Source organism: Acomys russatus, chromosome 17 (genome assembly GCF_903995435.1).
Source record: "Acomys russatus chromosome 17, mAcoRus1.1, whole genome shotgun sequence".
NCBI classification, from domain to species: Eukaryota; Metazoa; Chordata; class Mammalia; order Rodentia; family Muridae; genus Acomys; species Acomys russatus.
In genome coordinates, this window is record NC_067153.1 from 2,540,359 (window position 1) to 2,559,133 (window position 18,775).

The window sequence follows — 18,775 nt, forward strand, 5'->3', positions numbered from 1 at the left end:
GAGGATGTGGAGCAAGGGGAATGCTCCTCCTTTGCTGGTGGGAATGCAAACTTGTACAACCACTATAGAAATCAATCTGGAAATTTCTCTGAAAACTGGTAATAGGTCTACCTCAAGACCCAGCTATACCACTCCTGTTCATATACCCAAAGGGTTTTCCACCATAGAACAAGGACACGTGCTCAGCTATGTTTATAGTAGTCTTATTTGTAATAGCCCAGGAACTGAAAATAACCTAGATATTCCTCAATTGAAGGATGGATAAAGAAAATGTGGTACCTTTATATAATGGAATACTACTCAGCTATTAAAGACAGTGACTTCATGAAGTTTGCAGGCATGTGGATGAAATTAGAAAAGATCTTAGTGAGGTATCCCAGACCCAGAAAGATACACATGATATGTACTCACTTATAAGTGGATTTTAGCCATTTGGTACAAGGTAACCATGCTACAATCCATAGACCTATAGGAGCTAAGTAACAAAGAGAGCCCAAGGGAGGATGCTTAAATCTCACTCAGATAGATGAAGGGAGGGAACTGAGTGAGAGAGGAATGGGGAGTGGACCAGATGTTGTGGGGTGACTGTGTGGGGAGAGCAGGGGTAGGATGTGACAGGGCTAGGAGAGAAAAGGGAAATCGGTGGTGGACATCTCTAGGAAAGAGGAGGCTCATGGGAGGTTATGGGGGTGACCCTAGGTGAGACACCTAGGAGTGGGTCATCTATCCTGAAGTGACTATCCTCTGTAGCCAGGTGTGATTTCCAGTAGAGCGATGCAGACGTCAACCCACCACAAAACCTTTAACCCCAAATTTGTCCTGCCTATAAGATATACTGGGATAAAGATGGAGCAGAGATTGAGGCGATGACCAACCAATGACTGGCCCAATTTTAGACCCATTCCATGGGAGAGTCAACCCCAGACACCACTAATGATACTCTGCTATGCATGTAGATAGTTGCCTAGCATAACTCTTCTTAGAGGCTTCATCCAGCAGTTGATAGAAACATGCTGAGATCCACAGCCAAACATTAGGTTGAGCTCAGGGAATCTTGTGGATGAGTATGGGTAAGGATTGAGGGATCAGGAGGGGTCAAGGGACACTGCAAGAAAACCTATACATACAACTAACCTGGCCCATGGGGTCCCATAGAGATTGAACCACGGATCACATATGGGCTGGACCTAGGCCCCCTACATATATGTCGCATGGTCATCATGTGGGTCCCCTAACAACTGGAGAGGGGGCTGTCTCTGACTCTGTTGCCTGCCTTTGCATCCCTTCCTCCCAGCTGGGCTGCCTTGTCTGGCCTCAGTGGGAGAGGATGTGCCTAGTCCTGATGTGACTTGATGTGGTAGGGTTGTTTGGTACCCATATGGGGTCTCCACTTTTCTAAGAAGTAGAAGGAAGAATGGGGGCAGGGAATCTGTGAAGGAGAGACTGGGAGGTGGTGAGGGAAGCACTGAGATGGGATGTAAAGTGAATGAATAGATTAGTGGAAAAGTATGGTTGGAATTAGTTATGTTTGTTTTTGATAGATTTCTTTTGGAATTCTTTTTTCCCCCCCGAGACAGGGTTTCTCTGTGTAGCCTTGGCTGTCCTTGAACTCATAGAGATCCCCCTGCCTTTGCCTCCTGAGTGCTGGGATTAAAGTTGTGCGCCACCACTGCCCAGCTGATTTTTTGGATTTCTTGAGGACAGGCATTATAACTAAGCTATCTTAGGATATAAGTTCACCAATTAAGATGTATGTGTGACTATTATATAACTGTTGATTTAGGACATGGAAATAAAAGTCATTTGCATTATATGAATATGGAGATCAATAAAAATATGCAATTTAGGTTTCTATGTTATCTATATCAAAACTTATTAACTTAAAATCTAATACCAATAATACATTAGTAAGCGTCGTTATTGGATGCTAAAATTTTAGAATTGTCACATTATTTTTTAAGATTTTTTATTAATTTATTCTTGTTACATCTCAGTGTTTATCCCATCCCTTGTATCCTCCCATTCTTCCCTCCCTCCCATTTTCCCATTATTCCCCTCCCCTATGACTGTTCCTGAGGGGGATTACCTCCCCCTGTATATGCTCATAGGGTATCAAGTCTCTTCTTGGCAACCTGCTGTCCTTCCTCTGAGGGCCACCAGGTCTCCCCCTCCAGGGGACATGGTCAAATGTGAGGCACCAGAGTACGTGAGAAAGTCATATCCCACTCTCCACTCAACTGTGGAGAATGATCTGACCATTGGCTAGATCTGGATAGGGGTTTAAAGTATACTGCCTGTATTGTCCTTGGCTGGTGCCTTAGTTTGAGCGGGACCCCTGGGCCCAAATCTGCCTCTCATAATGTTCTACTTGTAGGTTTCTAGGACCCTCTGGATCCTTCTACTTTCCTATTCTCCCATGCTTCTCTCATTTAGAGTCCCAATAGGATGTCCTCCCCTCTGTCCCAGTTTCCTGATAAGTGAAGGCTTTCGTGGGACATGCCCGTTGGGCTAGTATTCAGATACAAGTGAGTATATACCATTTGAGTTTTTCTGCTTCTGGGTTAACTCACTCATTATGATCATTTCTAGCTTAATCCATTTGTCCACCAATTTCGGGAAACCTCCTTAGTCATCAGGGAAATGCAAATTGAAACAACTCTGAGATTCCATCTTACACCCATCAGAATGGCTAAGATCAAAAATTCAAGCGACACCACATGCTGGCGAGGATGTGGGGGGAGAGGAACACTCCTTCATTGCTGGTGGGAATGCAAACTAGTACAGCCACTTTTGAAATCTATCTGGTGCTATCTCAGAAAACTCGGAATAGGGCTTCCTCAAGACCCAGCTATTCCACTCCTTGGAATATACCCAGAAGATGCTCCAGCACACAATAAGAAACTTTGCTCAACCATGTTCATAGCAGCCTCATTCATAATAGCCAGAACATGGAAACAGCCTACGTGTCCCTCAGTAGAAGAATGGATAAAGAAACTGTGGTACATATACACTATGGAATACTACTCAGCTATTAAAAACAAAAACAAAAAACAAAGAATTGTCACATTAATAATTAGAGATAACTAAGATGACTGCTTGGATTCTAAATAATGAGGATTTTAAACATATAAGTCAAAGGGGGCGGACATTAATTCCCTTTTCATTTATTTTGTGTTTAGATATTGAAATAATTATAAAATCCCACTAATAGTCATGTAGTTTTGTAAAGCCACAAATAATTCTTCGGATATTTTTAGGTAATTTGTTTTGGTACTAGCTAAAGAAAAAGCTTTAAGGTAGTTAGTGTGTGTGCATGGTATGTGCAGATGAGGGTGTCATATGTTCTCTGTCTCTCTCCACCTTATTTCTTTGAGGTAGGGCTTCTTGCAAAATCTGGAGCGTAGTTTTTGGCTAGGCTGGCCATCAGGAAGGCCCACTGACTCTTGTGTGCATGTGTGTCTGCTTTCTCTGTGCTGGGTTACAGGTATGCAGCACAGTGTTTGCTGTGTTATGTGTGGGCTGGGCTCTGCAGTTCTCAACGCTTGTGTATTAAGGGCTGTTCACTGCCTATCATCTCCCCATGCCTGACGTTAGTTACTGTAAAGTGTTGACAAATGCAAAATTTAAAAGTTAGTTACATAGATTTTTTTAGAACTAAAGTATTATTAAAGCTCTCACTTTTAGTAGTCATAAATTCTTATGTTGACCAAAGTTTTCTTAGTCCTTGAGTGTGATCAGTGTTTCTTTTTCATTTAAAATAAAAATAGGATGACCATGAAAGCTGTGGTTCCAATTCCACCAACCGCAGCACTTCTGAGAGCACAAAATCATCTGTAAAGCAGCGAAGAATTCCGCAGGCTGCTCCCACAGACCCTGACTTACCACCAGGTAACCTCCAATGACGCATTTGCTGTTATTACTGACCCTGTGGTAGTGCTTGTACAATGTATCTTTTCTGTCTTATTTGTTGACATAAAATGTTTAGCCATATGCACATGTACTTTGCCACATGACTTCAGAACATGTTGCATCCAGAGTCTTCACAGATTGCTTCCGTTCAGATCTTGGCCCTTTCTGTACAGCAAGTTAGTCTGTGTCTCTCTCAGCAGAGGCTCAGTTTCCTTGTTCTACCTTGTACTAAGAGCAGGTACTGTGTCACTGAGTTACTGGATGCTCTAATAGTCACCAGGGAAACTGTAGGATATTTAGATATAGCTGGAGGCAACCTTAGCTACTTCCATTTTTATTTCCTGATGAGTTGGTAGTGAGTTGCAAACAAGTACTTCCTGGATAAAACTTAATGAAGAAAAAGATTATTTCATGCTAGCACTGTAGTCAAATGCTGCCTTCTCAATTAACTTGCCAGTCACTTCATTGTTTTTAAAATCAGTCTCCCACTGTCCCTCCCTCCCTCCCTCTCCCTCCCTCCCTCCGTTCCTCCCTCCTTCCCTCCCTCTCTCTTTCTCTTTCTTATGTGCGTTGGTGTTCTGTCTGCATGCATGTCTGTGTGAGGGTATCAGATCCCCTGGAACTGGAGTCATAGGCAGTTGTGAGCTGCCATGTGGGTGCTGGGAATTGAACCCGGGTCCATTTAGAAGACCAGTCAGTGCTCCCAAGTGCTCACTGGTTTTGTACATTGTAGTGGAGATTTGTGTGTGCTTCCTTGTGCCTAGGTTTGTAGGTTCTCTGCTAGTTTTAATACAGTAACACCAGAGGTTAGAGGTAGGCACACCAATTTGCCACCCTGCCCCTCTCAAAAATGTGTTCATAGTTCCTGGTGCCCTTAAATTAGTATCCTTAGCAAGTCTAGTGAAGGTAGCAATCTATCTGGCATTTAGCTAAAGAAGATACCACACGAGATTTCTAAGTGTTTCCAAATTTGCTTAATATTGCTCCAGAAGTTTCTTAACATCTTACTAATTACTCATTTGGGAAAAATTAAACTGTAAATTAAACTGGTAGCTTATTCTAATTTATCAAATGTATAGCTTCTTAATTTCCTCAGATATGACCATGTGCCTCCTTAAAATCTCCAGCATCACCTGTAGTGTATAAACGTTTCTCTTGCTTTTCACCTGCCTCTTTTGCTTCCTCTCTTCCCTTCTTTCAGTTTTAGGTTAACTGAGCTTTGTTTCATGTTTTGTTTTTCTTAAGAAAAACCTCAAGATGTTACGTATTAGCCTGAGACAGGCTCTTTCTAAGGCTGACGTGTTGTAAACTTGCATTCTAGACATGTAAGGACTCTTCAGAGCCAGTGTTAGTATGTAGACTGCTGGAATTATGACACTTGTCCTAATTTTAGTGCCATAAAACAGTTGTGTTCTACCTGGGGGCTTGAGGTAGTTCTTGGGTTCATGTGCTTTCTGCCTTGCCTGCAAAATTAGGAAGTTGTTGAGAAGTAACTGGAATGGGCTGGCATCAGCCTAGGCCGTAAAGTGATTAAATAAATAAATAAATGGGAAAAGCCTGATTGTTGGCTGTGGCGGTACACACCTGTAATTCTAGCATTTGGGAAGCTGAGACGGGAGATTCTCAGGTTTGAGGCCAGACTGTGCTACAGAGTGAGACACTGACTGCAAATAAGCAGACTGTTGGGGTGACATTCCCTCACATTGTATGAAGGTGTGTTCCTGTATGTTCACTTGTTAAGTGCTGTCCAGCAGACAGCTAAGTGCTGGCAGGAGTTTGGTTTTGTAATTTTTATGGCTCATCACCAGTTTTCTATATGTAAATGTCCTTCCTCACCTGCCCAAAAGATGATTTTCTGAGATTATCATATTAAAAAGAAAGCTACTTTAAAAAAAAAAAGTAAAAATTATTTTGTATAGAAAAAAAAGAAAAAAAAAAAAAAAAAAAAAAAAAAAAAAAAAAAAAAAAAGGATCTGTTGGCCAGATACTGGGGGTCAGATCAGTTAATTTTTGCTAAAGAGGGAAAAAGGAAGTTTTGAGAAACTGATTGGATAAACAGTGCCCATTTATTTAAGGGATGACCTGTATTGCTATTATTCTGCCTTGGTTTCTTTTCATGGTAGAGGCAAACTTCTGTTTCTAACTTTCCTAATGCAGAGTCATGCCTCTGTGTCTGTGACTGAAATTACAAGGTTTGAACCAGGCTCTACTGGAAGAATAGCCTGTACTCTTCACAATGGAACCTTCTTACCAACCTCTCCAGAAGTGGCTTTTAAGAAAAGTTTTGGTGTTGTCAATAGATCCACATTTGTCTTGCTGTTTTGTTGGGTAAATAGCTTTCTAACAGGAAAAGAGTAAGATTCTGGTCTAGAAATCTTTCAGATTGTGCATCTTGACCAGTTAGTGCAATGTTAAACAGTTTAGTGGATCACAATATGTGTTTAAAAACAAGCAAGCAAGCAAACAAACAGTGCAGGATAGAAAACCTCAAGAAAGCTGGGCATGGTGGCACACGCCTTTAATCCCAGCACTCTTGAAGCAGAAGCAGGTGAATCTGTGAGTTCGAGGCCAGCCTGGTCTACAGAGTGAGTCTAGAACAGCCAGGGCTGTTATATAAAGAAACTCTGCCTCGGGAAAAAGGAGAATAAGAAGAAGAGGAAGAAGAAGAAGAAGAAGAGGAGGAGGAGGGAAGAGGGAAAAGAAGAAGAAAAGAAGAAGGAGGAGGAAGAGGAAGAGGAGGGAAGAGGGAAGAAGAAGAAAAGAAGAAAAGAAGAAGAAGAGGAGGAGGAGGAGGAGGAGGAGAGGAGGAGCAGGAGGAGGAGGAGGAGCAGGAGGATGAGGATGAGGAGAGATGAGAGAGGATGAGGAGAAAGCCTTATTTATAATTACTACAGTTAGATCTTAGGAAAGGTGTTTGTGCATGTGCTTGTGCTAGGATTTGATGTCATATTTCTGACTGGGTGACGGTGGAAAGATTGATTGTAACTGATTTGAAGGATACACATCTTCATTAAGTTAATGATATATATCCAAGAGCAGCAATTTCTGGTAGTAAAAGTCTCGACTTCTGGCTTAGCTGTCCTGTAAGATATACTGGCAGTTTTTTTCTTCTCCCCCTTTCTTTAGCTTTGTGGGGGATAAAACCGAAGGCTTTGCATAGGTTAAGCTACCACAGTAGCACTGAGGTCGGTACTAGCTCAGGCTTCTGTGCTTTGTCTTAGTGTAAAGGGAGTCCACATCACCTTTCAGTTCTCTACTTCTTGGATTAGAGTTCGGCTTTTATTAAAAGCAATTTTCTTTAAAATGTCCTTAAAGGCTATTGCTTTGATTACAGTCAATCTATTAATTGACTTATTTTTTTAATGTAATATTTTCTCCTTTAAATTTTGTACTTTAATTGTATGCTGGGAAGCTTAGAGATAAATTTGTGTTTCGATACATATACAACACAACACACACACACACACACACACACACACTTACTTTAATGTAAATATTTAGGGTTTAGTTAATTTCAAAACTATGTACTCATGGGCCATAAGTTATAATTTAGTCATTTTATCTTCAGTAGCATAGTAATACGCGAGCACATTCTGTGAAGGGCCACTTAGACCATGTAAGCCGCATGTTTTTGCCAGTCCTCTCAGAATACTGTGAAATAACACATAGCTGCATAGCTGACTAATAAAGTAATGAACATGACTATGTGCCAGTACAACTCCAGTCTTTACAAATTTCTACGCCCATACTGTCATGTATACCATCCTCTTTGACCACAGTGCAGATCATTAGAAGAATGTGATTATTGGTGTGTCTGAGTTTACATTTATTGTTTTTTTTCTTTTCTAAGCTCTGTTTTGTTTTTGTCCCACATTTGCTTACCATTTTCAGAGTGCTAAACTAGCTGCTTCCTCTGTCTGTGTATGTGTTTTCTTCTTTTAGGTTTTAGGGCTGTGCTTGATAGCAGAGCTGGGTAGAGTACTTAACATTATCTTACCTAGAATTGGAACTGCATTTTGCTGTACACGCACAGAAGCATGAACACATACTTTGTTTTGTTACTTGAAATTCTTTCTTTGTTTATTAATAACATGATTCCAGGGCCTTAGTATATTTTACATTAAAAAACAAAAAAACAAACAAACAAACAAAAAAACAGTACTGTGCAGCCACTGAGTGGTTTACTGTAGTTTAATCTGTTTTTCTTTAGTATGTTTTCATTTTCAGTTCTGTAAAATAGCTTGACATACAGATAGATAATTCCTTTCTTCCATCTCTTTATTTTGTTAAAAAGGGTTTTACTAATTTATAGAATTAAAATGTATAAGTAACTTTAAGGCTTTCAGTGTAGGTGACAAGATTATTGTGTGATAATCCTTTATTCCAGCAAGGTTTTAGTGTATTGCTATTTATTATTATAAGTCTTCCTTTGAAATTTTCAGGTGAAAAAATGTTATTCCATACATTTTATAGCTAATTGGGATAATATTTTTCCATCTTTGTCTCTGTGCAAAAAAATATATTTTATTAGCTAATTAATATTCTATTTTTAGTTACTGCCTCTTGGGTTTTTAATATAAATATCATTAGTTTTGTAGAATGGCGTTAGCATTTAATTACATTTATTTTCTTTTGTGTATACATGTGTGTCACACTTGTGCCATACATAGGTCATAGTGGAGGACAACTAGAAGAAGTTGCCTCTTTTCTCTCACTATGGGGTCGCAAGGTCAGGTTCAAGTTGCTAGGCCTCTGAGGCAAGTTCTTTTTGCTTCTGAGTCATCTTGCTATCCCTGCCCCTGTGTTCTTTCTTTTCTTCCTCTCACTTCTGTGCAGTACAGATATGAGCATGCATGTGTATGTGTGCGTGTGCGCAGAGGCCAGGGGTTAACATTGAGCATTGTTTTTCTATTGAGGCAGGGTCTCTCACTGGGTCTGGTGCGCATCAGTTCATCCAGACGGCTGCCTGTGGAGGTCTAGGGGTCCACCTGTCTTTGCTTCCCCAGTTCAGGGGTTACAGATATGTGCTAGAGCACCTGGCTCCTTTTCCTTGGGACTCAGGTTCTCAGATCTGAGTGGCAGGCACTTTAGTCACTGAAGCATCTTTCTAGCCCTGTTGTTGTTTTGTTTTCAGATAACATCTCACCGAATAGCACTGATTGACTTGGAACTTGTTCTGTAGAGCACATTAGCCTTGAACTCACAGAGATCAGCCTGCTGCTGTCTTCTGGCAGGCCTGTGTTCCTTACTGCGTTCTGTTTTCTTACACGCTCATATTTCTCCGCTAGTGTGTGCCACTGTGACACGTTAGTGAGTGCAGTCAAATCCATCCGCTGAAGGCCTTTCTCCTAGCTTTCTGTTCTGAGGCATAACTTAATGTGTATTTATGACCTAAGGAGGACTAGAATGATGGTAGCTGTTTGAAGAAGAAACTGCTCTTCTTTAGTTATTTAATTAATGATAAGTTTTTAGAGGATTTCTTGTTATGAAGCCCTGTCTGGCCTGGAACTCTGCTTCCTCCTGCGCCAGCCTCTAGATTAGCTGAGAATATAGGTATGTGAGGCCATGCCAACTGGACAGGAAGCAGGCAGAAGCCAGGCAAAGCATGTGTAAAGCACGATGACCAGTGTGTGGGATCTAGTGTTAAATTATTACATGTGGCCTCTAGGACACTTGTTTATGTTTCCTTATAGCACCCTGTAATAAACGTGCATGTTTGACTGTCTGTAGTCTAGTTTATTTAAACTTTAGTTTCTTCTTTACAGAACATTCTAAAATAATACTCACTTTTTATATACCCTAAGTTTCGTAGCATTTTTAAGAGCATTATTGGTAGACTTGTAGCTAATTGAGCTCTCTTTACTTTGTAGGATATGTGCAGAGTCTGATTAGACGAGTTGTAAATAATGTGAACATTGTTATAAACAATCTCATACTAAAGTATGTCGAAGATGACATTGTTCTTTCCGTCAACATCACGGCTGCTGAGTGCTACACTGTGAGTGAATTATGGGATCGTGCATTCATGGATATTTCTGGTGAGTGAACGTCAAGGAAATAGTGTTAGTGTATACTTTTCCCTCATTGATAAAGTCATACTCACTTCTTAGTCTTTCTTGGGGGGCTTTTTGGTAGCTGTAATATAAGCTTTATGCGTTTAATTTGGGAAAAGTGCATGAATACAAAAATTAGCATATAACTCCGGGAAGTTAATAGCGGTGTAAGAAACTATGAGGTGGTTTAAAAATGTTATTCCCTTTTGCTTATCATATGGTGATACACAGTGTTTTACAGTGTAATGAGTTATAGCAATAAAAATTATATTTGCTTTGAGTTTCCACTGCTTTTTAGTGCAGGAAAGTGAGTATATTGCTCCACATACTTTTTATTTTGAGACAGGGTTTCTCTGTGTAGCCTTGGCTGTACTGGACTGACTCACTTTGTAGACCAGGCTGGCCTCGAACTCACAGTAATCTGCCTGCCTCTGCCTTCCAAGTGCTGGGATTAAAGGTGTGTGCCACCACGCCCGGCCTAACATACTTTTGTAAGAGCATTTGCAAGTTGATTATCTTGTAGCTCTTAGCTATGACTTGCTGCACTGTGCTTATTTTAGAAGAGCTATGGCATGCTGACACAATTTAATAGCTAGTTACTAAGATTCTGCTTGTGCTTAAGTGTAGATAGAAATTTACGTTGCTTTTGTTTGTAGGAGTGGTTTTAATGAAATAAATACTTATGTATATGTTTAATACATTTGGAAATGCATTTTATTTTTCCTTTTGCTTACAGCGGTTTTCTCTTTCTTGTTTTTTTAAGCAACTGATCTGGTACTGAGGAAGGTTATCAATTTTTCTGACTGCACAGTTTGTCTTGATAAACGAAATGCTAGTGGTAAAATCGAATTTTACCAGGATCCTTTACTGTACAAATGTTCTTTCAGAACTCGCCTGCATTTTACATATGACAACCTAAATTCCAAGATGCCGTCTATTATTAAAGTGAGTTCTCTTCTTTTCTAGTAGTTTTTTATTGTTTTAAAAATTATTATTTATTATTAATTTACTCAGATTACAGCCCAGTTGTTCTCCCATCACTCATATCCTTCCATTCCTCCTACCCGCCCACCCCCACCCTATTACCCTCCCTTAGGTCCATGCCCGAGGGCGATCTCCTCCCCCACTTTATGGTTGCAGGCTAACAAGTCTCATTTGGTAGTCTGCCTATTCTTTTTTTGAGTGCCACCAGGGCTCCTCACCAAGCCCTGGTCATCAAATATGGGGCACCAGAGTTCATTTTTCTAGTAGTTTGTTGACATGCCTTTATTTTGTTTATTGCTTCTTGTGCATGGTAATTATAATGAAAATAATCAAAGGAAAAAATGAACTTCATAAATCTACGTGTTACTTGTTTTTGTGAAAAGTCACATATTTTTAACTTTGTGCAATGTGTTCTGGGAGAGATATTTTGGATGCAACCTTTTCTGTAACTACAAATTTCCTATTTAGCCTTGCTATCTATTATTAGTCTTTATTTAACTACCGAGGACATCTTTTTAAAAAGTAGCACAAGGCCCCCAGATGGCACCCCAGAACTGTTCAGGGACTTCGGTACAGCCGCAGTCTGTATTTAACCCTTACGCTTTGATTGACATGATGTGGCTGCTGCTCACTTGCCTTAAGCTGTTTTATAAGGCTTGGTGTGATAACCAAACCCAATACGTTAGTTTACCGGCTCAAAAATTTTGCAGTTGCTTTTGAAACTGGGTTTAACTCAGGCCGTCCTGGAACTCACTGTGTATCTTAGGCCAGTCATGAATTTTCCTTTCCCAGCTTCCTGGGTGCTAATCGACCATGAACTACCATGCCAGGTCAAGTATTAGCCTTTGACCCATAGTTTCAATATGTAAATAAAATTTTAGAGTAGTGGAGTTTCCCAGGATATGTCTTTTGAAGCATTTAAGTATTTGCTGTTCACTAAGGTATAATATCTTTTCATTGTATGTGGTATGTTTGTAAGCATAAATCTTGTTTTAATACCCACTAGTTTTCTGAACATTATCACTTTTTATGAATAAATCTGCATAAAATTAGATTTTCTTTCTTTTTTAAAACATGTTTTAATAAAGCAAACTTAAAAATATACAACATATCTTATTGAATCTTAGAAAACTGATTTCCAAGAACCTTGGAATTCTCAGCTTGAAGGGACCTTAGGAAACATCTTAGAGGAAGAGGAAACCAGGGCCCGATAAGCAATAAGGAAACCAATGTTGTGCAATAAGTTAATGGTGGCACTGGGTGAGCGTGCTGCATGCCTGATTCCTGGCTTAGGCTTGTTCCAATTTCAAACAGGAGGCTACACTTACGCTTTTAGAATATTATGGATTATCTTTCTGAGAACATACCATAAATCTTTCATCATTAGATGGGAATTGTTATTTTCCACTTTATTGAAAATAGTTTTTTTCCTCACATAGTATATCCTGATTACAGTTTCCCCTATCTCTGCTCCTCCCAGATCCTCCTGACTCCCCTTCCTTCTAGGTACGTTGCCCTCCTGCCTTTTCTGTCTTTTATTAGAAAACAGGCTTCCAAGGGATAATAATAAAATAAAAAAGATAAATCAAAATAATAGAATAAAACAAGCAGAAGGAAAAGAAGCCAAGAAAAGGGACAAGAAACAGATATAGATGCAGAGACCCACTCGTTTGCACACTCAGGAATCTCACAAAACACTAAACTGGAAGTCATAATATATACCCGAAGGACTCGGGCATTCCTTATGCATGCTGTCCTTGTCCCTCTGAGTTCATACGGTGCTGATCCTATTGATTTAGAGGGCCTTATTTCACCCATGTTCTCTGTCTCCTCCAGCTCTTACACTTTTTCCATCTCCTCCTCTGCAGGGAGCACTGTGGAGAGAGAGGGATTTGATAGAGACATGTTTGTGATGGAGTGTTTCAAGGTCTCTCACTCTGCATAGTGTCTGGCTGTGGGTCTCTGATTTGTTCCGTTGCTGCAGGAGGAGTTTTCTCTGACGATGGCTGAGCTAGACCCTGATCTATCAGTATAGCAGAGTGTCATTACGAGTCATTTTATTGCCACGTCTTTTAGTAGAGCAGTAGTGTTTGGTTTTCTTCTAGATCCCTGGGCTACCTAGTCTGGGCTTCTTGGTCACCTTAGCAGTGTTGGGTATGGGTTTCTTTCGTGGAGTGAGCCTTAAGTCAAGTTAGATAGTGGTTGGTTACCCCCACAGACTTTGTGCCAACATTGCATTTAGCATGTCTTCCAGGCAGATAGCTCAAAGGGATGGTAGCTGGCTTGGTGTTTCTGTTTCTTCTTTGGTAGCATTCAGAAGTACCTTCCTGTACCAAAATAGTGGAACTTAGGAGTGAAGGCTCTATCTAGGTACCAGCTTGACTTTTCCATGTTCTATAAGTTGTGTAGTTACTGTCTTCAGCAGTAGGGCCTTACTTTATATTTATATATAAAATTTTGTTTTTCCTTGATAGGCATTAGTCATCTGTAGTTCACTTTTATTTTCCACAGTGTTCAGTCTATATTGGTTTATCTAAATTTGTTAGTCTTTCCTTCTATATCAGAATATATATAATATATATTGAATATGTAATATACATACATATGTATGTATATTATATGTATGTGTGTGAATATATACACACATACAGAGCAAAGTGTTCCTCAGTAGTGTTTATCTCTTTCGCAGGAAATAAACTTAATGTTCCTAAGTCTTGGAGTGGCTTTAAAACACACACAGACATGGACTTTATGAAATAGAATCTTGATACATATTCTAGGCTGACCTTGTGATTCTTCTATATTATTTTCTATTATATTCTTGATATTCTTATATTATCAAGCCTAGTCTAAAGCACATTTTGAAATCAAGTAATGATTCTTTAGTAGCCTTACTATATAGAACAATCTTGTTCAATAGTGCAAATTTAATTGTCCATTGTATGATTTAGTTGTTAGAGAAAAGTAAAAACACAAACAAATTACTAGAAGGAAGGGTTACTATTGGCATGTTATTAACCTGTGTGTTTTAAAAATTAATTAAATGGTTTTTTTTTAATTTTGAAAAGCATCTTAGAGTAAAGAAGTTTGCTTATAAATGACTTTTGACTCTGCTGATTACTACATGTCAGATGCTGTCAAGTTATTCTCAACTGAAATCAATGTTTAAGTTTTTTATTAAAATTATTGTTATATAAAATTTGCCATTTTGAGTTAATTTGCCCATTGTTCTTGTTCTGGAAACCTTTGTTAAATGGATGTGGCTCACCTTTCCAATCACTTAATATAGGTATTCTTTAATTTATTACTCAGTTTTATTTTGTAATTTTGTAGACCTTTTTCATGGCTTAAGTGGCTTTTGAGTCTATTTGTATTTTGTGCAGGCTGTTACAATTTTCTATATTTTATGTGAAATGTATTTTAGAGATTGTATCATGATAAATAGATCATATGGAAACAATTTATTTCATTTCCCCTCTACTTTTGGAGTTTACTCTGTATTTTCTTTAAGAATCAAGTTTCTGTATTAATCTTTAGTCATATATGATTAATTCCTTAGAAAAAGTTTCTATAACTTTTTAATTGTAAATATCTTATTAGCGAGTTTACATTTTTCTAAGGCTTATAAATCTGTATTGAAAAAAGAGGTTTAACCAAGTTATACCAGGGCATATACCCATACTATTAATGGAAGTATCCTTATTGTACTCTTGTTAGCCTTAAATATTTAAAAATATTTCCAACTTGTTAGGCAAGGAATGACAGTTTAACTGGCATTTATTTCTTAGGATTATATAGAAAATTAGTGGGCATTGATTGTTGATATAGTCATTCAAGTGTCTATTTTTCTTGTGAGGAAATCTTTATAAATTGATTTTTAAATGATTCTTGATGTGTGTTAATGATAGATTTTCCTTTCCTATTGCTTATTTTGCTAAGACCACTTTCCACTTCAAGGGTGTAGCAAGGTACTAGGTTGTGGGTGGCCACTATGACGTGGCTTTTTATCAGGCACTGGGGGTGGGGGTGGCAATAAGAAGCAGGAAACCAAAGATAGTCTAAAATAACGAGGCAGATACAACTCAAGAAATGGTGTGGTGCCACATTTATACCTATAGTCCTAGCACTCTGCACACTAATGCAGGAGGATTGCAAGTTTAAAGCTAGGTTTGGTTGCATAACAGACCCAGTTTAACCATCCATCCATCTATCCATCCAACGAACCAACCTAGTTTTTTTTCCCATACAAATTTACCAATAAATTTATATTCTTCTTCTCTGCACATTTTCGAAGCCATTCATAGCTTATTCACTTTAGGTAGCTTTTAAGAAACCGTGATTGGATTTGATTTTTTTTTTCCTCCCCTGGAGAGGACTGTTATTCTGATGCCTTGATTTCCATTAAGATGATGACTATGACATCTTTTTCATGTTTCGTAGGCACTCAAATGCCAGCCATTCACAATAAACCTTCTAAGAGAACTTGATTCTAGACTTGATTTTAGTTATTCACAATAAACTTTCTAAGAGACTTGGTTTAATTATTATTTTTCCATATTTATGTAAAATCAGGAAACTGTTGCAGTTAAGCTGTTTGTATCCTGTAGTTGTCTCTTTCTTATTAAGGAGAACTTTGAATGTTATGTCCCATTTGGTAATAATCTTATTTTTTTCTTATAATTGATTCATGCTATAAATTTTATGTCATGTCTTAATCTCTTTAAAAATTGAAAAACTCCTTGAACATAAAGTTACTTGATTTTATGTATTTGACAATAACACTAATTATTTCCATGTTTACATATTTATAATGTGAGTCTCTTAGCCAGTTTTAACATGGTCTTAAGATGCGTATGGTTAATAAAATTGAAAAGAGTGATTGAAATTTTACTAAAATGACATGATAAAGCTTATTCTTAGATTTGATTTTTTAAAAAAAGAGTAGAAATATTCTCATATTCTTCAGTTATTTAGTTATATAACTTCTCTTCTAGAATAATCTAAAAATCTGGAAACCTTATATATCTTTTGATTCTGTTTCCACAGTATTTGTCTTACTCTGACTTCCATCTAAGGTGTATTCATCACAATAAATATTTAATTCCTAAAATTTTAGATTAAATATTATTTTTATTTTATTATTAGAAATGCTGGAGACATTGTTGCTTTTTACATTATATCTCATTATAGGACTTGAAGTTTGTCTACTTACTTTAAAAGGTATCTTCTTTAAGCATCATTTTGATGATGCTTTTGTTTTTTCAAATTACAGATTCATACCTTAGTCGAGAGTTTGAAACTTTCTATCACAGATCAGCAGTTACCTATGTTTATCCGTATAATGCAGCTTGGGATTGCTCTTTACTATGGAGAAATAGGCAATTTTAAAGATGGTGAAGCAGAAGATCCTACCTGTCTGAGTAAAGATACGTTAGGAAACATTACAGGTAAGTATAACAGAAACTTTATTTAGGACTATGGAGTTTCAGCACTTAACACTTTGAGATGTACAAGCCGAGGTCTGTCAGCAGCGGCAGGTCCAGTTGCTCCCCGTCCTGACGGTATTTGCCGAGGCCAACATGTCTTCACTTGTCACCATTCTGGTGATCGTGTTGTCATAGCTCATGGTTTTAATTTGCCTAATTTTGATGAGTAAAAATTTTGAGTTTTCACAGGTTCTGATCTTTAGTAACTTATCTGTCCTTGTAAAGGATATGTTAAATATAGCCCACTTTAGAGCTTTTTATGTGTTATTATGAATTTGTGTTTTTATATATTCTGGATTCAAACCATGTTTTGTGAGCTTTCTTTGTCAGCCTATGACTTGCTTATTCATTTATAATTAAAACATGTGTGTGTGTGTGTGTGTGTGTGTGTGTGTGTGTGTGTGTGTGTGTTGTCCACGTGTTGGTGAGCGCGTGGAGAACTCTGCGCAGGCCATTCTCTTTTTTACATTCCCGTGGTTCCCAGGGACAGCACTGAGGTGGTCAGGCTTGTAGGCCAAGCACCCTCCTCTGCTGGGTCATCTTGTCAGCTCAGCCTTCTCAAGTTTAGTAGATGGTTCATGAACAGAAGTTATATGTTTGATAAAATTTAATCTACTGGTTTTTCTTTAATAACTGCTGCTTTCAGGGCTAATGAGCTGATTTCGTGGTGAAAGCTATGTCTGCAAATGTAAGGATGGGAGGGTGGGTCCTCGGCACCCATACAAACGCGAGCTGAGCGTGGCAACCACTTGTAATTCCAGTCTTTGGGAGGCAGAGACTGGGTCTGTTTCAGCCAGCTCTGTAGCAACAGAGAGAACTTTCCTCAGTGAAAAAGGTGGAGAGCAATGGAGCAAGACTCCTGATGTATGTGGGCTTTGCTGTGTATGTAGGCAAGTTTTGACCACCTTTCTTATTTCTTTCCTAATTCTCTGCTTCCGAGAATTCCACTCATGCATTTTAGGCGACTTGCTCGCTAGAGCTCTTTTGAGCTTTCTTCATCTATTAATGTTTTTTTTACCTTTCTTTCTATGTTTTATTTTATACACTGTCTATTCCCAGAATAACTCAGCAGTTTTCCTCTGTGACTCAGGTGCTTTTAGCTTCACCTACCATATCTTTGTCTTTGAAGGTTTAGTTGGAGACTCTAGTAATTCACCCCTCATTGCAGCCTGTTTAAGCATTTTGGAACACGTGCCCTCTATATAGCTGTTTAGTGTCCTAATGCTGCGACCTTTGTTACTTCTGGACCTGTTTCTGTCATTTTACTTTTCCCTTTATGTTTTTTATTTCCTTAATACATTTTATTTATTCTTTTGAGATGAGAATCTTACTAGCTGCCTGATCTAGACTCAAGTTGTTGGGCTCAAGCAGCCCTTCCTCAGCCTGTCAAGTAAGAAGGATGTAACGAGGTGACAGATGCACACCACTGTCTCTGCCTGCCTCGCTAGACATGTACATTTTATCCTGCTGTGTCCCAGACTCTTTGTGTTTTAACAAACAGTGACAGTACATGGAAACGATTCACTTGAGGCTTGCCTTAAGTCTGCTACATGGGAGCTGAGTATCTGTCACACTATTTTCCCATCTAAGGGGAACTCCTAAACTTGGGTTGAATTTCGCCTGTCATGGATATGGCTTAGAATTCATCCCAGGCAGATCAATGGAGTTATAGAAGAGGTGACTGTTCTTGTGTTCCGTCCTACAGCAGTCTGTCTTCATTGTCTGAAGCCATCACGTGGGAACTCCTAGATATATTTGATTGGGATGATAAATTCTCCTGGATATTTTAAGTGCTTAGAGCAAATATATTGAATTACAGAAGAAACTAATCATATAGGTCCATTTTTTCCATTTAAACGTTCTTTACTTAAGGAGTTTATTTCTATTGTCAGGTACTGAAGATGAGACAAGAGTAGATCTGCAATACCCTGCTCAGTACAAAGGCCAAGAGTTATATTCACAGGACTACGAGGAGCCTCAGGGATGGGTGTCGTGGGCCTGGTCGTTTGTTCCTGCCATTGTGAGTTACGACGATGGGGAGGAGGACTGTCTCGGGAATGCCCCTGCGTCAGCCATCCATCAGCAGAGAGCTCAGACGCTGAAGGATCCCATCGTGTCTGTCGGATTTTATTGCACAAAGGCAACTGTGACTTTTAAAGTAGGTTTCTTTTTCTTTTCTCCTGTTGCTAATGTCTGTTAACTTTAATGTTTACATTTTGGCAGCATTGTAACTTAACCAGGGAGGGGCAGAGAGCTCAGCAGATAAAGATAGAGCCTCATAGTTCTTCATAACATTGCACGATCCTTCCAACTGACCCTTTGGAGTTTGATTCTTGTCTTGTT

At 38.8% G+C, this 18,775-nt stretch overlaps 1 protein-coding gene across 2 annotated transcripts in view; it reads left to right on the top strand.

Moving 5' to 3' along the window:
* Window positions 1-18,775, top strand: part of Vps13b (vacuolar protein sorting 13 homolog B) — a 551,580-nt gene that overhangs the window by 31,388 nt on the left and 501,417 nt on the right. For both annotated transcript variants that reach the window (XM_051159473.1, XM_051159472.1), the window contains exons 4-8: window positions 3,768-3,888; window positions 9,780-9,947; window positions 10,726-10,907; window positions 16,219-16,393; window positions 18,325-18,590. In XM_051159473.1, the coding sequence (XP_051015430.1) occupies window positions 3,768-3,888; window positions 9,780-9,947; window positions 10,726-10,907; window positions 16,219-16,393; window positions 18,325-18,590 (912 nt within the window). The remainder of the gene's footprint in view (window positions 1-3,767; window positions 3,889-9,779; window positions 9,948-10,725; window positions 10,908-16,218; window positions 16,394-18,324; window positions 18,591-18,775) is intronic.